General features: G+C 35.5%; 2 protein-coding genes across 3 annotated transcripts in view; one reads left to right on the top strand and one right to left on the bottom strand.

The window, feature by feature from the left end:
* The window catches only part of LOC107040349 (protein LSM12 homolog A), a 90,768-nt gene that overhangs the window by 3,548 nt on the left and 67,177 nt on the right, over positions 1–20,043 (top strand). The gene's annotated exons all lie outside the window — the stretch shown is intronic.
* LOC107040346 (growth/differentiation factor 8) lies at positions 5,201–19,236 on the bottom strand. The gene is made up of 3 exons (XM_015260398.1): positions 18,858–19,236; positions 7,212–7,839; positions 5,201–5,420 (listed from the first exon to the last, which is right to left on the bottom strand). The coding sequence occupies exons 1-3, from the start codon at positions 19,234–19,236 to the stop codon at positions 5,201–5,203; spliced, it is 1,227 nt and encodes a 408-aa protein (XP_015115884.1).

Here is a 20,043-nt window from a genome sequence, read left to right as displayed (position 1 = left end):
AAAAATTTTTTTTTTTTTTCCCCCCCCCCCCCCCCCTCTCTCTCTCTCTTTTGCTCCTCGCGAAATTCGTCTTTCGACCGGGGGTAAATTGCGACCCGATGCGACCACTTAGTTGGCATGTTATTAATGGTACAGTCTAGCCGCGCTGACTGCCTTTTTTTTGATTGAATGCGGATGTGCGTGCAAAAGTTAACGTCTCTCTCCCTTTTGGCGGACGTCTCATGTAGGCTCATATCATTTAGCGGTGGCGGATAGGAGGATAGGTATTATTCAGGGAGGGGTTCTTCAGGGACTGAATGGGCTTAAGGAATTGTTGAGATTGGTATCGCTTGGTGGGTGGAGAATTTTTTTTTCAAGTTCTTATCAGAGGGAAAAATTGAGTTCGTCCAACTTCTCGGGCAATTAAAGTTCTTGAGGGTTTTTTTTTCTTCCTAAAATTATCGGAAATTTTTTGTTCTGGGCAGAGGGTGCCACGGGTGAGTTGGATTTTGCTCTCACATGGAAATGCGGGGAAAATTTTGCGCCGTGAAATCTCCGCCAAAAGCGGGTGGAAAAATTTGAAAGATGGTTTAAAAAATTTGTTCACTTTGTAGAAATCGGATGAAGCGAGTTGAGGATGATTTGGTGAGAATAAATAATTTGAAGAAACGTTTGAACATAAGAGGTGGAGGCTCCGCCATCTTCGAAGCTCCTTGCGCCGGGGGGAGAGGGTATCCAAGCAAGATGGCGGCGTCCACACCTGTCGACCACCTCGTATTTTTAAGCATTTCTTTAAATTATTTATCCTGTTGAAATCCTCTTTAACGCGTTTCATTCTGCTCCTAGAAAATGAACAAATTTCCGAAACTATTCTTCAGATTTTCATACAATATTTTTTGTTTCGCAGAAATTTTTTTTTGTTTTCCCCTCGCGTGATTCGCAGCCACTGTAATTATCATACCCAGAGGTAGTTAACCCGGAAGGAGTGTGTTTTTCGAGCGGGGGACCGAAAAATTTTCAAAAGTCGGAGGCGACTACGTCTGTTTGATGTAGCGGAGGCCAGTTGTCATTGCGTGCAAAATCTATATATATATATATGCATTGGTTAACGTTAGGGATATAAGAGCTGACTCGGCTATTTAATATGTCCCTAACCCCCTCCCCCCGGATTCACCTGTCCCTCTACCCACCCACTCTGTAATTCCTCATCCACGCACAGTTGAGGAGGTAGAAAAGGGAGTAGAGCATTTACGGGGTTACTAAAGTTTTTTGTATGGCCTCCCCGCAGCCCTAAGCCCACGGTAAGATAACCCTTAGACACGCATCCCCCATTATTGCGTATGCACTTTTTTTTTCTTTCTTTCTTTTCCTCACCGCTGATGGTGCGTGTGCGATGCAGCCCTATGCAGTGAAGGTGAAGGGGGCATCGGGTAACACGGGCAATACTTGTCAGACCCTCAATTCGTTTTTTTTGCGATGGAGTAATACTTTTTTTCATGGAGGAAAAATTTTTTAAATTTTGTTTTGTTTTTGAAACGACAAAAAAATGTAGTTTTTTGTGTGAAAAAAAAATTAAAGTATTTGCAAATGTTTTTAATTTTTCAAAAATTTATTTGATTTTTAAAAATAAGAAAAATTTAATTTTTTTAACAAAAATAAAAATGTAATTTCTTTCTTGTTTCATTTTTTTCATTCTTTCCAATTTTTTTCACTATTCTCTCCAAGGAAATGTTTATCCTCTCGAAAAAAAATTGCACTTCATGAAGTCGAATGTTTTTGCACACGTCTTGCAATTGTCCATTATTAACAATCCCACGCCATTACCATTCAATGGATTTTAAATTTCAAATTACAAGAAAAAAAATCACTCTGTTCTTCCATTGAAAACTGCATACTTCACATTGGCATTTTTGTCTTCACCTTCCACATAACCGTCCCCTCCAAATGACAAAGTGCGTTCTCGAAATACACGAGACACATCGACTCCCAAAAATACCGCGATTTCCATTTTTTTTACTCGAGAAAATCTAAAAAACAAAAAATACCGCAAATTCTCCGACATATTGCACATAACAGTCCCTCAATACTTTCTATTTTCGCCCCAGACTGTGTAAAAATGTATTTAAAAAATTCTCCCTCCTCCATTCATTTTAAATTTGAAAAAAAAAAATCACATTTCAACACTTTACTCTGAAATAAAATGCAGTCAATTGCACATGTGCACGTTCCCGATTAAATATAATCATGACGTAAGTGGCCAAAACTCAAAGTTCATCGCATCGGGAAGATTGGATAAAAAAAAGTAATACTCACGATAATATTTTCTCAAAAACCCTTTTTATTTATGAAATAAATATTCACTTGTGTTATTATCTACATCATTCCCGTCTTATCATCAGGATATCCGAGAAAATTACGTTTACAACATTAACCCTAATTTCTTCACGAGCATAGAATACCCTTAAAACTATTTGCGCACATTAATATCGTTTAAGTAGAATAATATCTGGATGCGTGATCCTAGCGTTAAAAAACAACATATTTATAAATAAACATTCACAGTAAATGTGTCGAGTGAAGTAAAAAAAAAGAAAACGAATGATGAATGCGCATTGGGTTGATAATCTATTCTATACAGTCTATAAGAGGACTTAGGTGTACCATAATTTAATGCTATATTATGATTAATCGATTCGTTTAGGTATTAGTTACGACTGTTACATCGAAATAATGGAGATATATTTATGAGGAGAAATATTTTTTGAGGTGAGAATATTGAGAATTTTCAAGAAATAGATATTTTCAGTTTTTTTTCGAGAATATTAATATTTTTATGTTGGCGTGGATTAATATTGATTTGTAAAATATTTTTTTCTTCTGAAAAATCAATACCTCAGACGACAAAATATTAATATTTACTCAGAAAAAATTGGTACTGAACATTTTTTTCGGTCTCAGGAATATCAATACTTCTGATTGAAGAATATTAATATTTCTTATCAAAAAATATTAATATTGAATATATTCCTCGTTCTCTGAAATATCAATATTAGTTTCTAAAATATTTTTCATCTTATGAAATATTAATATTTCATACGACAGAATATTAATATTCGTTCAGTACATGTAATAGAATCAGTCAAGTTCACTGATTTAAGAATATTAATATTTCTATACTCAACTGTGAGATATTTTCTCTTCTGGAATATCAATATTTCACCATATGGCAAAACAAACGGTATGGCAGAATAATAATATTCACCCCGAAAAAAATTAATATTGAATATATTCCTTGTTCTGAGAAATATCGATATTAATTTGTAAAATATTTTTTCCTGTAGAATATCAATATTTCTGATAACAAAATATGAATATTCATTCCGGAATATTAATATTCGCTACTGCTAGAAAAATAGATGTGAGTTCCTAAAATGGACTTAATAATGAATTATTCGTTTTATTTTGCAATATTAATATTTCTGACGACAAAATATTCATATTCCTGCACTTGATTCGTGAAATATTAATATTTCCATTTCAAATAGAGCCTAAATACTGATTTGAGGTGATAAAACTGAACTGACAGAGCATTATTTCTCCAGAAATATTGATATTGCCCCATAAAATATCGATCCATAACTTTAAAAAAATCAATATTCTCACGTCAAAATCAATATTCTCCCATCAAATACTAGAAAAACATCATTTTTCCACTCGAAATATAAACGATGACATTAATATTCAATCTCAAAATATGTTTTTCTCCAGTTAATGGCCATAGACAGCATCTGCGCATTGTTCAAAGGCACTACTTGGTTGATACACTCGATGGATAATTAATTAAATCGCTCGACCAATAATTCGTATACATATTTCATTAGCCCTCCGGCAGTGCTTGACCATTGTATCATTAGTTAGTTCATAATGTATATATCACAGCTGAAGGATGCCGATGATATTGCATCGTTATAGCTATTTGTTTGCTTTTTTTTTTTCATAAAAAAAAATTATGAAATACGTTGGGTTGATTAATTGACGGTGCATTGATTCTTCTAGGTATTCTTTAAACGAGGAAACACTAGGATTAAATTGCTATTATCTTTAAGTATTATATAATTAGTAGGTATATTTGATAATCGTGCCTCCCAGTCTCATACACGTTTTTTTTTATTTCTCTATCCCGAGATATGTCCAAGGGGTTATCGCTTTCTTTCTCTGAATTTATCAATTTTAATCGACGAAATGGGAATAAATGAATTGCAGAGGGGATTCAATTGTTGATTGTGGGTGGAAAAAAAAAATTATCGGCAGGGGCAATAGGTCGTAAAGGCACGATTAGGATTTTTCTTTGTGATTATTCGAAAATTTCAAAAATAACACTATTACTTTTCTTTCTTTGATTCAATTAAGGATATCCAAGTACTTGGGCTATTTTTTCTCATGTGAAATGCTTTTCTACTTTTGTAGTCCAACATCAGAGCTTTTATTTGAGTCCCATTCGATCCTTAGTTTCCGGACATTTTGCAATAATTTTATTATTTAAACTTTGTAGGTCTGAATTTAAATCTCGATATTGAATCGTTATAAAACATTTTAAAAATCTAAAAATAAAATAAGAAAGTTTACTTCTGGAGGGAGATTGATGAAATAATTGAAAAATTGCAATTTTTGAAAATTACCAGCATTTTCTGTAAATAATTCATAAACAATCAATTTTTCACCATAAAAATAGTTTTTTCGGAATCGGAATAAATTCATTCATATTCAGAATTTTGCCAGAAATCGATTTCATGTCTAAAAAAATCAGATCTCCGAAAGTTTGAACAATTTCAATTATTTATTTATAAACAACGATTGTTAAAAAAATGATAATTCTGTGCAAAATATAATTTGAATGATGCTGAGTATTCATGATTTTTTTTCAATTTTTCTCACGCAATTTAATCGTCAGATAAATTGGAAATTGGTCTGTATCAGACTGTAAAAGATATCTGGATATCCTTAATTGGGTTCTTGCATAAATTGAAGTTGCATTTTTTCCATGAAAAATATGCATTATTTACTCGAAAGAACATCAGAAGTTGAGACATGAGTGCTGGTTTTCATGCAAAAAATGAGTGAATTAATGGGGAAATTTTCGCATGGAGAATGTATAATGGATAAAAAAAAAACTAAACGAAATGATGAATTATGAGGGTGGAAGGGGATTATATGGATAAGGCTATGAGCAGCCACAACGTTCGACAACCATTCCCGGTAGTCTTGTGAAAACAATTTGATACTCATTGTCGAAGTAGAGCATTGTTATTTCAGAGAGTTTTCTTGGTGCACAGCAGGGGCCTGTATTATTCGGTGGCTCAGCTAGGCTCACTATGTGAGTATTTGGATAAACTGGAAGAAATGCCATGGGACAATCACCCGAGCAGTAATTTGCATCGTATCTGAAAGCAAAAAGAGAGGGTAGATTGATAATTGTTGGTGAATTGAGTCAATTATAGATGGGTGGCATCGGAAATTGATGGTTTAAAATTCAATATGAAAGCCCTTTTGTACGGATTATTTCCGGGGTTGTGATGGAATTGAATTTTGATGAGGAAATTTGTTTTGTAATTATTGGTAAATGTATTAGAGAATCTTGAGAGGGGAATTGTGAGTGGCGGATGTGAATATTTAGAACAATTCGGACTTTTGTGAGCCTCATGGACCTCGTAAACGTTACGACCCTATGATCCCGGGTCTCCTGAATGTCCACACCGTCGTTCCTTTTGAAACAAACAATATGAATTGACTATTGATAATTTTAAACTTGTGACCCTGACACAAACCCAACTCTTAACGGTATCCACCGCCTTCTCATTTAGACGCAAACAATCGCAATTCATTATTTAGCATTCTAGACTTGAGTGACTCACGAATCTCAAAGCCCTCACAACCCTCATGAACCCAACTCTCTTGATGACATCTACCGCCTTCTATCGTGGAATAAACAATATAACCGGAATATTAAGAATCCTACACTTTGATAACCCTTATAAACCTCATAACTCTCACGACTCTCATGATCTCGAGCGTCCCAAGAATCCTCATCGACTTCTCTTTTGGGCACAAATAATGGCAACTGATTACTATTTAGGATTCTAGACTTGAGTGACCCTCACGAACTTCATAGATTTTACGACCCTCATGAACTCAACTCTCTTAACGGTATCCACCCTTTCTCTCTTGGCATAAACAATATAACCTGAATATTACAAATCCTACACTTTCGTAACCTTCGCGAACCTCATAACCCTCACGACCCTCATGACCCTGAATATTCCAAGGATCCTCACCGACTTCTCTTTTGGATGCAAATAATGGCAACAAACTATTTATGATCTTAGACTTGAGTGACTCGCGGACCTCATAACCCTCACAACCCTTGTGAACCCAACTCTCTTAACGGTATAAAAGTCTTATGAAATAAACTATTATGGAATAAACAATATAACCTGAATATTAAGAATCCTACACTTTGATAACCCTCATAAACCTCATAACTCTCACGACCCTCATGATCTCGAGCGTCCCAAGAATCCTCATCGACTTCTCTTTTGGGCACAAATAATGGCAACTGATTACTATTTAGCATTCTAGACTTGAGTGACCCTCACGAACCTCATAGACTTTACGACCCTCATCAACTCAACTCTCTTAACGGTATCCACCCCTTCTCTTTTCGCATAAACAATATAACCTGAATATTAAGAATTCTACATTTTCGTAACCTTCACGAACCTCATAGCCCTCACGACCCTCATGACCCAGAATATTCCAAGGATCCTCACCGACTTCTCTTCTGGATGCAAGTAATGGCAACTAACTATTTATGATTTTAGAGTTGAATGACACTCACGAAACTCATAGCCCTTACGACCCTCATGACCGTCAGTCTTCTAAGGGTTCCCACGGCTTTCCCTTTTGAGACATAGAATCTAAAAGGACTGTTAAGAACTGGTCTTCCATAACTCTCACGAACCTCATGGCCCTCACAACTCTCATGACCCTCACAACCCTCATGACTCTGAGCCCTCTAAGGGTACAGACCGTCCTCTCTCTCTCTCTCTGTCTCTCGACGAATAATGTAAACTGATTTAAGGATTCTAGATGTTCGTAACCCTCGCGAACCTCACAGCCCTCACGACCCTCGCTTTGTCACCTGAATTGCACTTAATATAAATAAATCCACTCACTTTTTGGGTGCAATGATCCAGTCCCACCCGAACTTTTCAAAATCAACTGTCAGCTTATACCGACAGCACCTTGTCTCCTGCGTAGCTTCATCACAATTCAGTCCAACACTTCTCTTGATCCTAGCGCCACGTCTCGACTCCAACTCTTGCGTTTGCACCTCAAGATAAGGAGCAAATTCAGCTCCAGGATTGGTCTCAACGATCCAGGAGTGTCTCCTATCGCTCTTGCCACTGGTGATCTTCAGGGCAACACCCAGATTGTCCCGCGGATGTTTGAACCACTCGGCGACCATTCGCCTGAGTTCAATTGTCACCCAGGTGCCACGTTTACCCACCGGTCGCATGTGCTTCGTCGTCAACGGGGGCCCCAGCTGAGGGGTTCCATTGTCCGATGTACCTCGTAGAATTCTCTGCAGGGTTATCGTCACCGGGCCCCGCGGGCTTTCGTCATCATCTTCTAGGATCTCGTCGGCCTCCTTGGAGTCGTCATCTAGGGTATCTTCGTCTCTTCGGGTACCCCATATCCATAAGGATAGTTCTGCTCGCGTCACTCGGTGCTGAATTACTTTGTCCGAGAACTTAAAATAGATTACGTCGAGACTGCCTTTGGAGTGTCTCAGCTTCTGATCTGGAAATTTTAGGAATTTTAAGAAATTTTGGACTTGAGATGAATAATGTAAACTAACGGTTAAGGACTAGACTTTCGTGTCCCTCACGGAGCCATAAGCCTTACGACTCTCAAAATTTTCGAGGTGGAATGATTTATTTCGTATTTTTAACCATAAAACAATGTTCTTTGAAAGGAGGAATCAAATTTTTTATTAAGGACTAGTGTTTCGCGACCCTCACGAACCTCACGGCCCTCACTACATTCATGGCTCTGAGTCTCCCCAATCCTCAGATGAAGAATGTCAAGTGACTCTCAGGGAGTATGGACTTTGCTGACCCTCACGAACCTGATAACCCTCAAAACTTTGAAGGTTACATCAAGTTTCGGGATTGATTTTTCTTCATTTAAAATTATTTTAAAAATGTAGGTCAAAATTTAGAGTGGAGTTTTTAAATGGAGGACAAGATTTCGCGAACCTCGCGGCCCTCACGACACTCCTCGCCCTGAGTCGCCTACGAATCCCCACAGTCTCTCCTCTTGAGATAAATCATGTAACTTGAGTATTGAGAATTTTTACGTTCCCAACCCTCACGACCCTCAAAATTTTGAAGGTTAAATTGGATTTTGTAGGTTAAATTATGTTGCCCTCATTCCCAATACAAAAATATGATTCAAACTTAAGAGTGAAATGTTTAGATTAAGGGCTAGAGTTATGTGACCCTCATGAACATCCTGACCTCCGCAACTTTGAAAATTTTCAAGAGTGAATAAAATTTTATAGCTTGAATAATATATTGTCTTTATATTTCAAACTGTAAAAAAATATGGTTCAAAACTAAAAGTCTAATTTTAAAATTGAGGGCAGAACTTTCATGACCCTTACGACTCTCAAAATGCTGAATGTTCAAATAATTTATTTCTCATTCACAATTTAAAACAAAATGTGGTTCAAAACTAAGAGTTGAATGTTCAAATTAAGGGCTAGACTTTCGTGACCCTTACGAACCTCATGGCCCTTACAATCCTCAAAATTTTAAACATTCAAACAATTTCTTTCTCATTCAAAATTATAAAAAGAATGTGGTTCAAAACTAAGAGTCAGATGTTCAAATTAAAGCCCAGACCCTTACGAACCTCATGGCCCTTACGGCCCTCACAATTCTGCCCGTTGAATTGAATTTTGTACCTGATTTTTGTTATTTTAAATTATAAAAAAAAAATGTTGGTTGCAAACTAAGAGTTAAATTTATTAGGTCAACTAATTATTTTTCACTTAAAATTATGAAATTGGATCGGTCTTGAAACTGATAGATTTTAATCTAAACCGATAGTGTCCCTGGTGCAATAAAACTAGTGCAACAATGTAGACTATCGCCTCTTTACGAACATTCTAAATTTACATTGTAACTAGTTTCCAACATTGTGAAACGTAATTTCACATCAGTGTTATCGATAGCAGCAGAAGTCATGACAAATGTCATTTTCCAGTGAATCATAATACAATCTTACATAAATTGTTTTTCACAAATCAGCAATTCCCTCGAAATTCAATTTTACTGGTACTCTCACCCATCTTGGAAATTTCCTCGGGTTGGCTTTCGACCTCATCCCGATAAATCTTCCTTCTGATTTTATAACCCTATTTACTTCTCGTTAGATCGACATTATGATTGAATCGGGGGCATTGGTCGGTTGTATCACGATGTTTCTCAGGTCCGTTGGAGGTAACACGCTTCCATGAAGGGTAAAGGCCGGCCAAATCGTTACCGTTACGTATAGTTTTTTGCCCCGAACTCATCCAATAAAGTGGATCTTGACAACTTGGCCTCAACCGTTTCAAACATCGATTAAGGATCGATAAAACATGTCCACATTTCTGCAACAAGTTGTCGGAACAGAGTGACACGATTTATTAGAAAAAACAATTATTTGACAATTATAAAGGGCCAATAGTAAAGTTTTACATTTCAGTGAAAAATTCTTAATTTACTTGAATTATCGAAGAAAACATGAATATTTAGAATCAAAATATGCTGAATTTTACTGATTACTGTTATTTTTTTATTTTTTGCCGTCAAACGTTTCAAGCATTGATTAAGGACCGAGAAAACATGTCGAAATTTTTGCAACAAGTCGTCGGAGCAGAGTGACACGATTTATTACGAAAAATCAATTCTTTAATAATTATTTAAAACAAGTGGAAAATTGCTCTTGTGTTGCATATAATATAGTTATTTTTGCTAATAAATTAGCAATATGCTTCTGAATGGTTATTTTGCACACCATTTCATTCTACCATGTACAATTCATTGTTTATTTCATTTTATTGAATGGAATAAAATTTCTTTCCAACTTAGTTGAATGCTTAGTAGAAAAATGATTTTCTACTTTTGTAGTCGAACCTTAGAGTTGTAATTTGAGGCCCATTTGGCCCTAAGTTTCCGGACATTTTACAATGATATTAGTATTTAAACTTTGCAGGTGTGAATTTAAATCTCGATATTGAACTGTTAGAAATCATTTTAAAAATCTGAAAAAAAAAAGAGAAACTTTACTTTTGGAGGAAGATGGATGAAATAATTAAAAAATTGCAATTTTCGAAAATTACGAGCATTTTTTATAAATAATTTATAAACAATCAATTTTCAAAATTTATTCATATTTACCGTTTTTTCAGAATCGGAAAAAATTCATTCATATTCAGAATTTTCCCAGAAATCGATTTCATGCCTAAAAAATAAGGTTTCCGAAAGTTTGAACAATTTCAATGATTTACTTATAAACAACGAATGTTAAAAAAAATAATAATTCTATGCAAGATGTTATTTGAATGACGCTGCATATTCATGATTTTTTTTCAAATTTTTCTCACGCAATTGAATTGACTAATTTGATGATTGAAAATGGTTAAATCTACAGTGCGGTGTGTACCAAACTGTAAAAGATACTTGGCTCCTTAAATTCCAATGCTTTTCAGTTTTGTTTTCTTTTTTAAGAGACAGCCCCATTAATTTTGGCAACACTGTTTGCTGACCATTTGTCAACGTGAATTTATATCGCTTCTTTGTTGCATTCTTGGCACTGGTTACTACACATGTTTCAATTATTGCAACTTGTTATTTATCATTTTAGCACCTGATGGGATAAACAAGAGATTAAACGATACAATATGAAATTTACTTGGGTCTTTATATAAATTTTCAGTTGCATTAAATTGCGAAATTATTTTGTCGTAATGTCAAAAGTATTTCAAAATTTAATAAAATAAAAAAAGCTAAATATGCAGAAAGACTCTACCACACATTTCGTTGAATGAAAATCAAATGATGATGAAATGATGAAATTAAAAAACACGTTGGTTGAAAATTTGAAAGCCCAATAGGTTTCGTTTTATTATTCCTTAACGTCCTCTTATGCTTATGGAGTACTCTATGACTTCCTCAAAGGGTTAAACCCTCTTTTTACTCGCCGTTAAAATGCAGTTTGTTCGCGTGACGGTTTCCAGTAGAAACGGCAGCAAATGATTTGACAATATAACTGAACAGTAAATCTCGGAGTGATAATCGCATTTGGGTCGCACGCTTGTACCCTATCCCCTTCTCTTTGTTTTCATTATTTTCCGGAGAATTAATTTCTCCCGAATGTGGGCTTCAAAGAATAGTGATTTGATGATACATTATTGGAAAAAAAAAAAAATTGAAATTTGATGAATTGTTGACTAGTTATTTCCAGGAGACTGACATTGAGTTTGATGTGGGGGTAAAACAAGTTGATATCTCGATTTTTGCACAAACTAGCGTCATTACAAAGTTTTTTATGAAAAAATCAGTAGCGAAGCGGTAAAACGGGTTAAGTAGATTTTGACAATCGATCAGTTTTCAATAAATTTCTCGGCATCTAAGGCAAATAGAAAAATTTATGTTAGAACCTTTTTTGTAGCTCTTAATTCGTCCTACAAAAAATATTATTATGAGAATTTCGCTATCTTCCTTAGATTCTGAGATATTCTTCGAAAACTCAGCTGAGAGCTAAGTCGACTTATACCGTTTTACCGTTCCACTACTGAAAGAACAGTGGGAACATCTCGAAAACTTTGTATGAATGGGTGTATATGTTTTGATTGATTTAGATAGAGGGCATCGAAGCGAATTTTTGGAAAAAAAAAAATCGAAATCGCTCCAATAGTTTTGAAGATAGTTGCAGAAAATGATTGAAGAGCGAATTGCTTTTTCTCAAAAACTGTTCGATCGATCGGGCTGAAATTTAGCACAGAGCTAGTCGTCATTAAGGCTTATAATCTGACAAAATTTATGATTTTTTGGAATTACTTTAGCCACTGAATTACTCAATTTGGTAGCGGTGGACAGGCTCACATACAGGCAGGGTCGCCAAACTTCGTATTTTTACGTTTCAGACCATTCTACATAATTTCCAATTAAAATTAGAGAACGTCAAAGTTGGACGATACAATATGCTTCCTTTCGAAAGCAAAAATTGTAAAATTTTAGATTTCACTGAGAATTTTCTAATTTCCTTGAATTTTGTATAAAAACATGAATATTCAGAATAAAATTATGCTGAATTTTTATGATTTCTACCATTTTTCATGAAATAATTGAACTGGAATGTACAGTTTCCATTGATTTTTGCAATAAATTTTGAATTTTAAGTGATGAAATTCCTTGAAATTTGAGGGCAACTGCAATATAATGAAAATTTTCAACAAGTGTACGGGAAATTCTGCCAAAAATTTTCAAAATACTGTGAGCAACACATTGAAGGTCCATGAATAATTGACTAGTATTTTCGGGAGAGTGACATTGAGTTCGATTTAGGGGTGAAAAATCCTGAAATTTCAGATTTCACTGAGTATTTAAATTTTTTATAAAAACATGAACATTCAGAAGAAAATTATTCAGAATTTTTGTGATTTTTTCATTAAATTTCCGAGTGACTATAGTATGATGAACATTTCGAAGGAGTGTACCGGAAAATTTTGCCAAAAATTTTCAAAACTCAGTGAAAAACATAAAAACATTGAAATTGCATCGTTAGTTGACTAATATTTCCCGAAGAGTGACATTGAAGTTGATTTAGGGGTGAAAAAAACATGAAATTTCAGACTTTACTTTCATTCAAAGAAATTCCAATTTATTGAGGAGGAGGAAGACGAGAATGCCCTAATTGATTGGAATTTCCGATGAAAACATGAATAATCAATACAAAATTACGCAATATTTTTAGGCCCGGTTACACCACGGTTGCACCCTGTTATCCAAATAAACCCCAGGGTAAAATTTATAGAGGTCATAATTTTTCAATATTTGACCCGAAAAATAATTTTTTATTTATCCTGTAGCCCCATTTGAATTAACACTGATTTAATCTTGGGATTAAATTTTATTTTTTGTTTCTGGGATAAATTTGAGATGCTCTCCCGGGCAAAATAATCCATCGAACATCCAAATTTACAGTTTTTCCTATCAGACGTTTTTCTTATCCGGAGCTAGTGCAACCGGGCCTTAATCAATTAAAAATTTAAAAAAACGTTCATCTAAATTTTCCTGATTTCTATTAATCTTCATGGAATTATTGAACTCAAATTTAAAGTTACCATTGATTCTTCCATGAATTTTTGATTTTTCAGAGAAATTCTTTGAAACTTCAGTGGAACTATAATGTGATGAAAATTTCCAAAAAAAATTTCATAGTACAACAAGAAAGATATTTTTTCGCCGAAGAATCCATTTTTTGCTTCCGAACGGAAGCTTTGTAATCGTTGACTGATAATCTTTTAATTTTGTTTAGAAATGACGTAGAATGTCACGAAACGCGAAGATATGATATTTTTAGAAAATGTGTGAATGTATGTGCGGATGTGTGTGCGAATTTTTCGGAAAATTTTTATAAATCTTCACAGAAAAAGGACTAAAGTTGTAGCTAAAAATTTGAAATTTTGTCACATAATTGGTATTACTTTGGAGCATTTCTGGGCGCAATTTCAGCTCAATCAGTCTAGTAGTTTTCGAGATACAGCAATTTCTCAAAAATCTTTTTTCCTCAATATCTCGAAAATTACGTGACTGAATTGAATTTTTTTTAACGTCAAAATATTTCTTGCGATGATACCTATCAAATCAAATGACAATATTGCTGTGTAACTAAGGACAGTTTGATAAAAATCGGCATTTTCCGTTTTTTATGAGAAAATCGTTCTGTGCACGACAACTCCCGAAAAAATTTAGATAGGATGTTGAAATTTAGTGAGATTGTAGCTCTTATGATATTACAGAATGGGATTGTGGGTAGGACATATCGGACAAGTGGCTTAGAAGATATTAAACTTTTTGTGAAAAATTGTTTTGTTCAATATCTCCCAAACTACTAGTCCGATTAATTTAATTTTCCTTTCAAAATACTCGTCTTGCCGCCGCCTATCAGTATCAATGAGAATACGAATACCCGTTCATACAAAGTTTTCGAGATATTCGCGTTTTTCTAATTTTTTCAATTGAGAGTTTATGTGGCGTTCCGTAATACGCGTAAAACTTGGAATAAACATCTGAGATTCCAGCTACTAATTAGTATTATTGTCTCACACTTGTCTATACAATTTTGTGTTGATTGATAATACATCCTAGTATAGAGCAATTAATCCAAAAATGATTTTTTCCAAAAAGTCACACATCGTCATTTTATCGATTATTTTCGCCTCCGGCGGCTTATTCTCGACTCGTTTCCAATTGTCCCGACGAGAATTAATCTATTATCAGTTGCTACGATATTCGCTTTTACGATCCATCGTTTTAGCAGTGGCCCCGGGTTATATGTAAAGAGGGGTGGATTTGGAAAAAAAAAATTCGTATAAAAACTAAAAGGGAACAGTATTACAGGGGAATTGATGGTAGAATGATGCGAATTGATAGCGCCGACAGTATTATTACCGTCGGAACCGGGCGGTCCGTACCTTTAACGACCGTCAAATTAACTTATATCTTAGCTACACGTAATAACAGGCTTTGAACAGTCTGTATAACCCGTATTTTCAACTTTACACGCCAACCACCAAAAACACGGAGAAAAATTATCAAATTGACGGTGAAAAGATCGATTTTTTTTGGGGGGAGAGGGGGGGGGAATTTTTAATTTTTCATCGGACAATGGTGGAAAAACATTGAAATTTCATGGACAGTTGACTAATAATTTTTCAATTGAATTCAATTTAGAGAGAACAATCATGAAAATTCAATGAAATTCCGAATTTTTGTGCAGCAAAATGACGAGAATTCCGCAAATCACTTGAGTGTTCGATGGAAACGTGCACATTCAGACCAAATTACGCTCAATTTTCAATTAATTGACAATTGAAGAATATATTGACCTGAATTTCCCAGATTTCAGTGATGAAATTTCTCGAAATTTCAGTGGAACTGTAATGTGATGAAAAATCCCAAGAAATAGAGCAAAAATTTCAGCCTAAAATTTAGAAAAAAAATTTCATTTCATGGACAGTTGACTAGTAATTTTCAAGAGAGTGATATTGAATTTAATTTAGGGGGAAAAAATAAATTTCAGATTTTACTGGAAAAAATCATGGAATTTCAATGAATTCCAAATATTTCCCTTGAATTTTCCTTATTTCTATTCATTTTACGGAATAATTGAGCTGAAATTCACCGTTTTCATCGATTTTTCCGTGAAATTTTGAATTTTCACTGATGAAATTTTTCGAAATGTCAGTGGAACTACACAGGAATAGGAATTGAATAAAAAGTACCTGGAAAATTGTGCAAAATTTTACTGTACGAAAGGTAATCGTGGAGCGAAATGTAATTCAATGCAAAAACACCTGTTTGTGGAGGATGTTTTACAATACGTTCGGTAAAAAAACATCTATGGATGCAAAAATTATCCTCCTGTACAGTAAAATTTCCCAGACCTAAAGGTCGTGGGGACGAATAGAAGTGAAATTTTTTCGAAAAATTATAGGCAACATTGAGCAATCATTCACGTTCACTAATAATTTGCGAGGGAAAGCAGTGTAAATTTTACAGTTTCGACACAAACTACATTCACGTTAATTTTTCCGGGCCAACGTAAACAAAATTCGCTGTTCATCTCGCACTTTTTTCCCGATAGAGATTGAAAAAGTACTAAAAATTGAATTTGCTCCACGATTATTTGGCTTGTTCGGTATTTTTTCTCTAACTTTTTTCTCCGTGTGTAATATGATGAAAATTTCCAAAGGTACCGGATCAGCCAAAAATGCTCGACTGGAGCTTCCGATACAGGGGAATTTCAGTCAAAAAAAGGCAATAAGCACCCAAAAAAATCGTCCTGAATCAAACCGAAAAATCGGTTTAATTCACATCAATTTTTCGGTTTAATTCAAATCGATTTTTCGGCGTGACTCAAATCGAATTTTGACTTGATTCAAAGCGAATTTTAGCTCGATTCAAGTCGATTTTTCCGTTTGATTCAAGTTGACTCAAGTTTTTTATAAAAACACCACCGCATGTATATCTCCCTAGAATCACCTTGAATCAAACCGAAAAATCTACTTGAATCAAGCCGAAAAATCCACTTGAATCACACCGAAAACAACTTGAATTAAGCCGGAAAATCGACTTGAATCAAACCAAAAAATTGACTTGAATCAAATCGAAAAATCGACTTGAATCAAACTGACAAATCGACGTAAATCGGGTAGAAAAATCGATTTGACACGTTTTTTCTCAAAATAATCCACTTTTCTGCTCATATCAGGTCCGAAATTCGGATTTACGGAGTCCGAATCACTCGACTTGAATCAAGCCGACGTAGACCTCACTGTTAGTAAGTCATTTTTTTTGGGTGAGAGATAAAATTTCTTTCATCTCCATTATTTAACTAGAAAATAAAGCCGAATATTTGTTTTTTTGACGGAAAATTTCTCCAGCTATCCGATGATTCTCGAACCATCAATCTGTCTGAACTTTCCCATGTTCCACCTTCACGCATTTAATCCCCCCCACCCCCACCCGATCCCCCTCTCCCGCCAGACCCTATCCTAGAATACCGCGCCTCCACTTTTTTTTCTTATTTTCGTCCGATCCCCACCCCCTCGCACGTCAATTCTCCGGTGAGCGAACTTGAAACATTTGGTCTGTTGACGTCTGAGCCCCGTCTGGCCGATAACGAGCGAGGATGGGCCTGACCTAGGCTGTTTTCACCACTCATGACCTTGATCTTGCCATGATGAGTGGTGTCGGTGACTCCGTGAAAAATAATACCTCGTGCCAAAAAAGAAAAATCATCAATTATGACGATTAATAGTAATCTATCCACGAAAAATAATTTTTTTTCAACTGAAGAAATTGTGATGAAAAAAAAATTTGAGCAAAAAAATTATGAAATTGCAAAATAACGTGCTAGTAAAAAAATTAATTACGTAAAAAAATCACTTTCAATAGTCAAATAAACAATAAAGACAAAAGAAAATAATGAAACAGGTGATAAATAACACGCGAGGCTATTAAAAAATCAAACCAAGTGCAGTTGCACATTGACTTTTTCTGTTAACTTCTTTATTATTTTTTTTTTGTGATCCCCACACGACCGCAAGCGTGACCATATTATTTTTACGAGAGGCACGTCTCGCGTGTCTCGCTTATCCAAGAATAGAGTAATTGGTTTTAGCAAAAAAGGAAAATAAAAGCAAGAGGAACATAATAAAAAATAATACTAAATACACAAAAAAATAAAGAAAAAAAATTGTAACAGAAAATTGAAAAAAAAATAGTAATGGGAGAAGAGTGACTGTAGCATGGTTGAATGAGTGTAATTGTTTTTTTTTAATTTCCTTTAACGAGAAAAGGGTGGCGTTGCCAGCGATAAACCGTCTATTTTTGGGGCGAACGTATGTACACGAAATAAACGCGAACGCATACTGCGATGAGAGAGAGGGAGAGAGACTGAGATAGAAGAGACGTTAATGCACTTTGAGTTCACCGATTTTGTCTCAGTCATCATTATCATCGTTCGTGGGAAGAAAAAAAGATAATCAATCGATGAGAATTCAATGAATTTCGAAAAATCGATCACCACATCCTTTATAGGGGGTAATTCTTCATGATTTCATCGGAACGCCAGAAAACTTCCTGACTGGAAACTCAGTAATGTATCGAGAATTTAATATTTAGGTCTGGACCTAAACTTAGGTCACGACGTGAATTCATGAATTTATGACTGAAAAAAATTAGGTCCCAACATGATTTTATGGCTCGACATGAATTCGGGTCTATAAATTAATTTGGGACCTCAATTTGTGTCTTTATGTTTGGATATGAATGTAAGCTTGGACATGATTAAAACCAAGACCTGAATTCTCGGCGTGAATTTTCACCTCAAGATAAATTCATGTCCCAACAGGAATTCATGTTCAGGCGAGACTTGAATACATGTATTTCAGTCTCGTCTGAACGAGAATTCCTGTTGAGGCATGAGTTCCCGTCCATACCTGATTTTAAGCCAAGCCATGCTTTAGATATGAGACTTCTAGACCTAAACTCAGGGGTTCAAGTACCACCTGACCATAAATTCCTGTCGGAACCTTAATTTAATTCCCTACCTGAATTTAAGCCTGAATATAATTTCACGCCTAGACCTAAATTCAGTTCTAGACAGGAATTTAAATTCCACCTGGACATGAATTCCTGTCGTAATCTGAATTTAATCCCGTACTTGAATTTAAGCCCGAATACAATTTCACATCTGGACCTAAATTCCATTATTGACAAGAATTCAAGCCTCACCTGCCCATAAATTCATGTCTAAACCTGAATTTAATCCTGAATATAATTTCACGTATGGACCTAAATTGCGTTCTAGACAGGAATTTAAGTCTCACCTGACCATCAATTCCTATCGGAACTAGAATTTAGGACCGTACCTGAATTTAATCCTGGACATGATCTCCGAACTGAAATTCCTGTCTGGACACAAACTCATTTCTAAAATTGTTATTAAAAAAAATGATAGACGATAAAAATACTCACGAGGTTGTGCAAGTGCAAAGACACTCTCAGTTTTAGCTGAAAATTCATCAATCTCCTCATGATGAGTAATACCAGGCTCAACACTTGACGGCTGATCAGCCTGCATTCCATACATGTCCATTAATTTTGATATAGGCGGTATTCTTGGTAATGCACGTCCCGTCATATTAGGTGCTTGCTTAAGTCCAAGTTTATTAAGTATCTGTTCTTTAATAGCTTCTAAACTCATAGCCCTTATCTCCTCGTGCATTCGGCACGCATTGCAACCGCCATTTGGACTATTAGCCATAGCCATACTGGCCCATGTAACAACTCTCGACGGTGGCAAATCAAAGGCCCCGAGGACAACCAACAAGAGAAAGAGCCCCCTCGTAATCATTTTATGCCAAGGCCAGGGCCTCGATTTTTTTGCTCAATTTTTTTTTTCGTTTTTAATAGCGATTTGGAAAAATTTCAAGCTTCGGCGATTTATTTTTCTTTTTTTCTTCGTTAATTTGTGAACCTCAATTAGGTGTCACTTGATCCTCGATTCTTCATCCACCAAGGGGGTAACATCATTACTCGAGTCAATAATCCAGATAATATGATACTCTTATTCTGGTTGTACTCTTGCTACTGCTCCCGTTACTTTTTTTCGATTTATCCGAGAGTGTTTGACGGCTATTGCCGGGCATTATCAGACGATTTGTTTTAAACATATTCCACAAAATGTTTTTTTTTTGTTTTTTTTTTCTGTTCAAATTTTTCTCCCACAAAATTTCCACTGTTTCACTGTTGATAAATCACTGAGTCTGTATAATCCATTTCCGTAAAATAATGTCTGACCTTCGTGATCCTTGCAAAAATGTTTTTTCACAAAAAAAAAAAATTCCGCGATTTTTTTTTCGACATTTTTTTTAAAGAGATTCTTTTACTCTCTCGAGTGATTCCTCTGACCCTTGTGCAGCGTCAATTATCGGGAGATGCTGAGAGCTTGGTTGCCTGTCAAGCACTGAGTCAGTTGTTCGTCCTCACTGCATATATGTTGGAGGAGGCCAAACCGTAACGCCACACAACTCCTCCTCTTTCTACTCTTCTGTATCTTACGCATTCGCATGTAGGGGCCAACGCCGGCACTCGTGTGTGCACCTCCACCCTATTGCCTCCCTCTCCCCCTCTCCTACCTCCCCATACCGCACCCCCCCCC

This window comes from Diachasma alloeum, unplaced genomic scaffold (assembly GCF_001412515.2).
Source record: "Diachasma alloeum isolate Michigan unplaced genomic scaffold, Dall2.0 Dall_scaffold_00327, whole genome shotgun sequence".
In the NCBI taxonomy this organism is placed as follows: domain Eukaryota; kingdom Metazoa; phylum Arthropoda; class Insecta; order Hymenoptera; family Braconidae; genus Diachasma; species Diachasma alloeum.
Note: the sequence above shows the minus strand (reverse complement) of the source record. Positions and strands in the feature narration are given on the sequence as shown.

What these genes read in the sequence shown, in the direction of transcription:
- LOC107040346 (XM_015260398.1), bottom strand. Translation starts at nt 19,236, where the DNA reads ATGATTACGAGGGGGCTCTTTCTCTTGTTGGTTGTCCTCGGGGCCTTT. An exon ending in CTTTGCACTTGCACAACCTC is followed by an intron (nt 7,840 to 18,857) that starts GTGAGTATTTTT and finishes TAAAATTTCCAG; the next exon opens with ATCAGAAGCTGAGACACTCC. An exon ending in TGGATCATTGCACCCAAAAA is followed by an intron (nt 5,421 to 7,211) that starts GTGAGTGGATTT and finishes TTTTGCTTTCAG; the next exon opens with ATACGATGCAAATTACTGCT.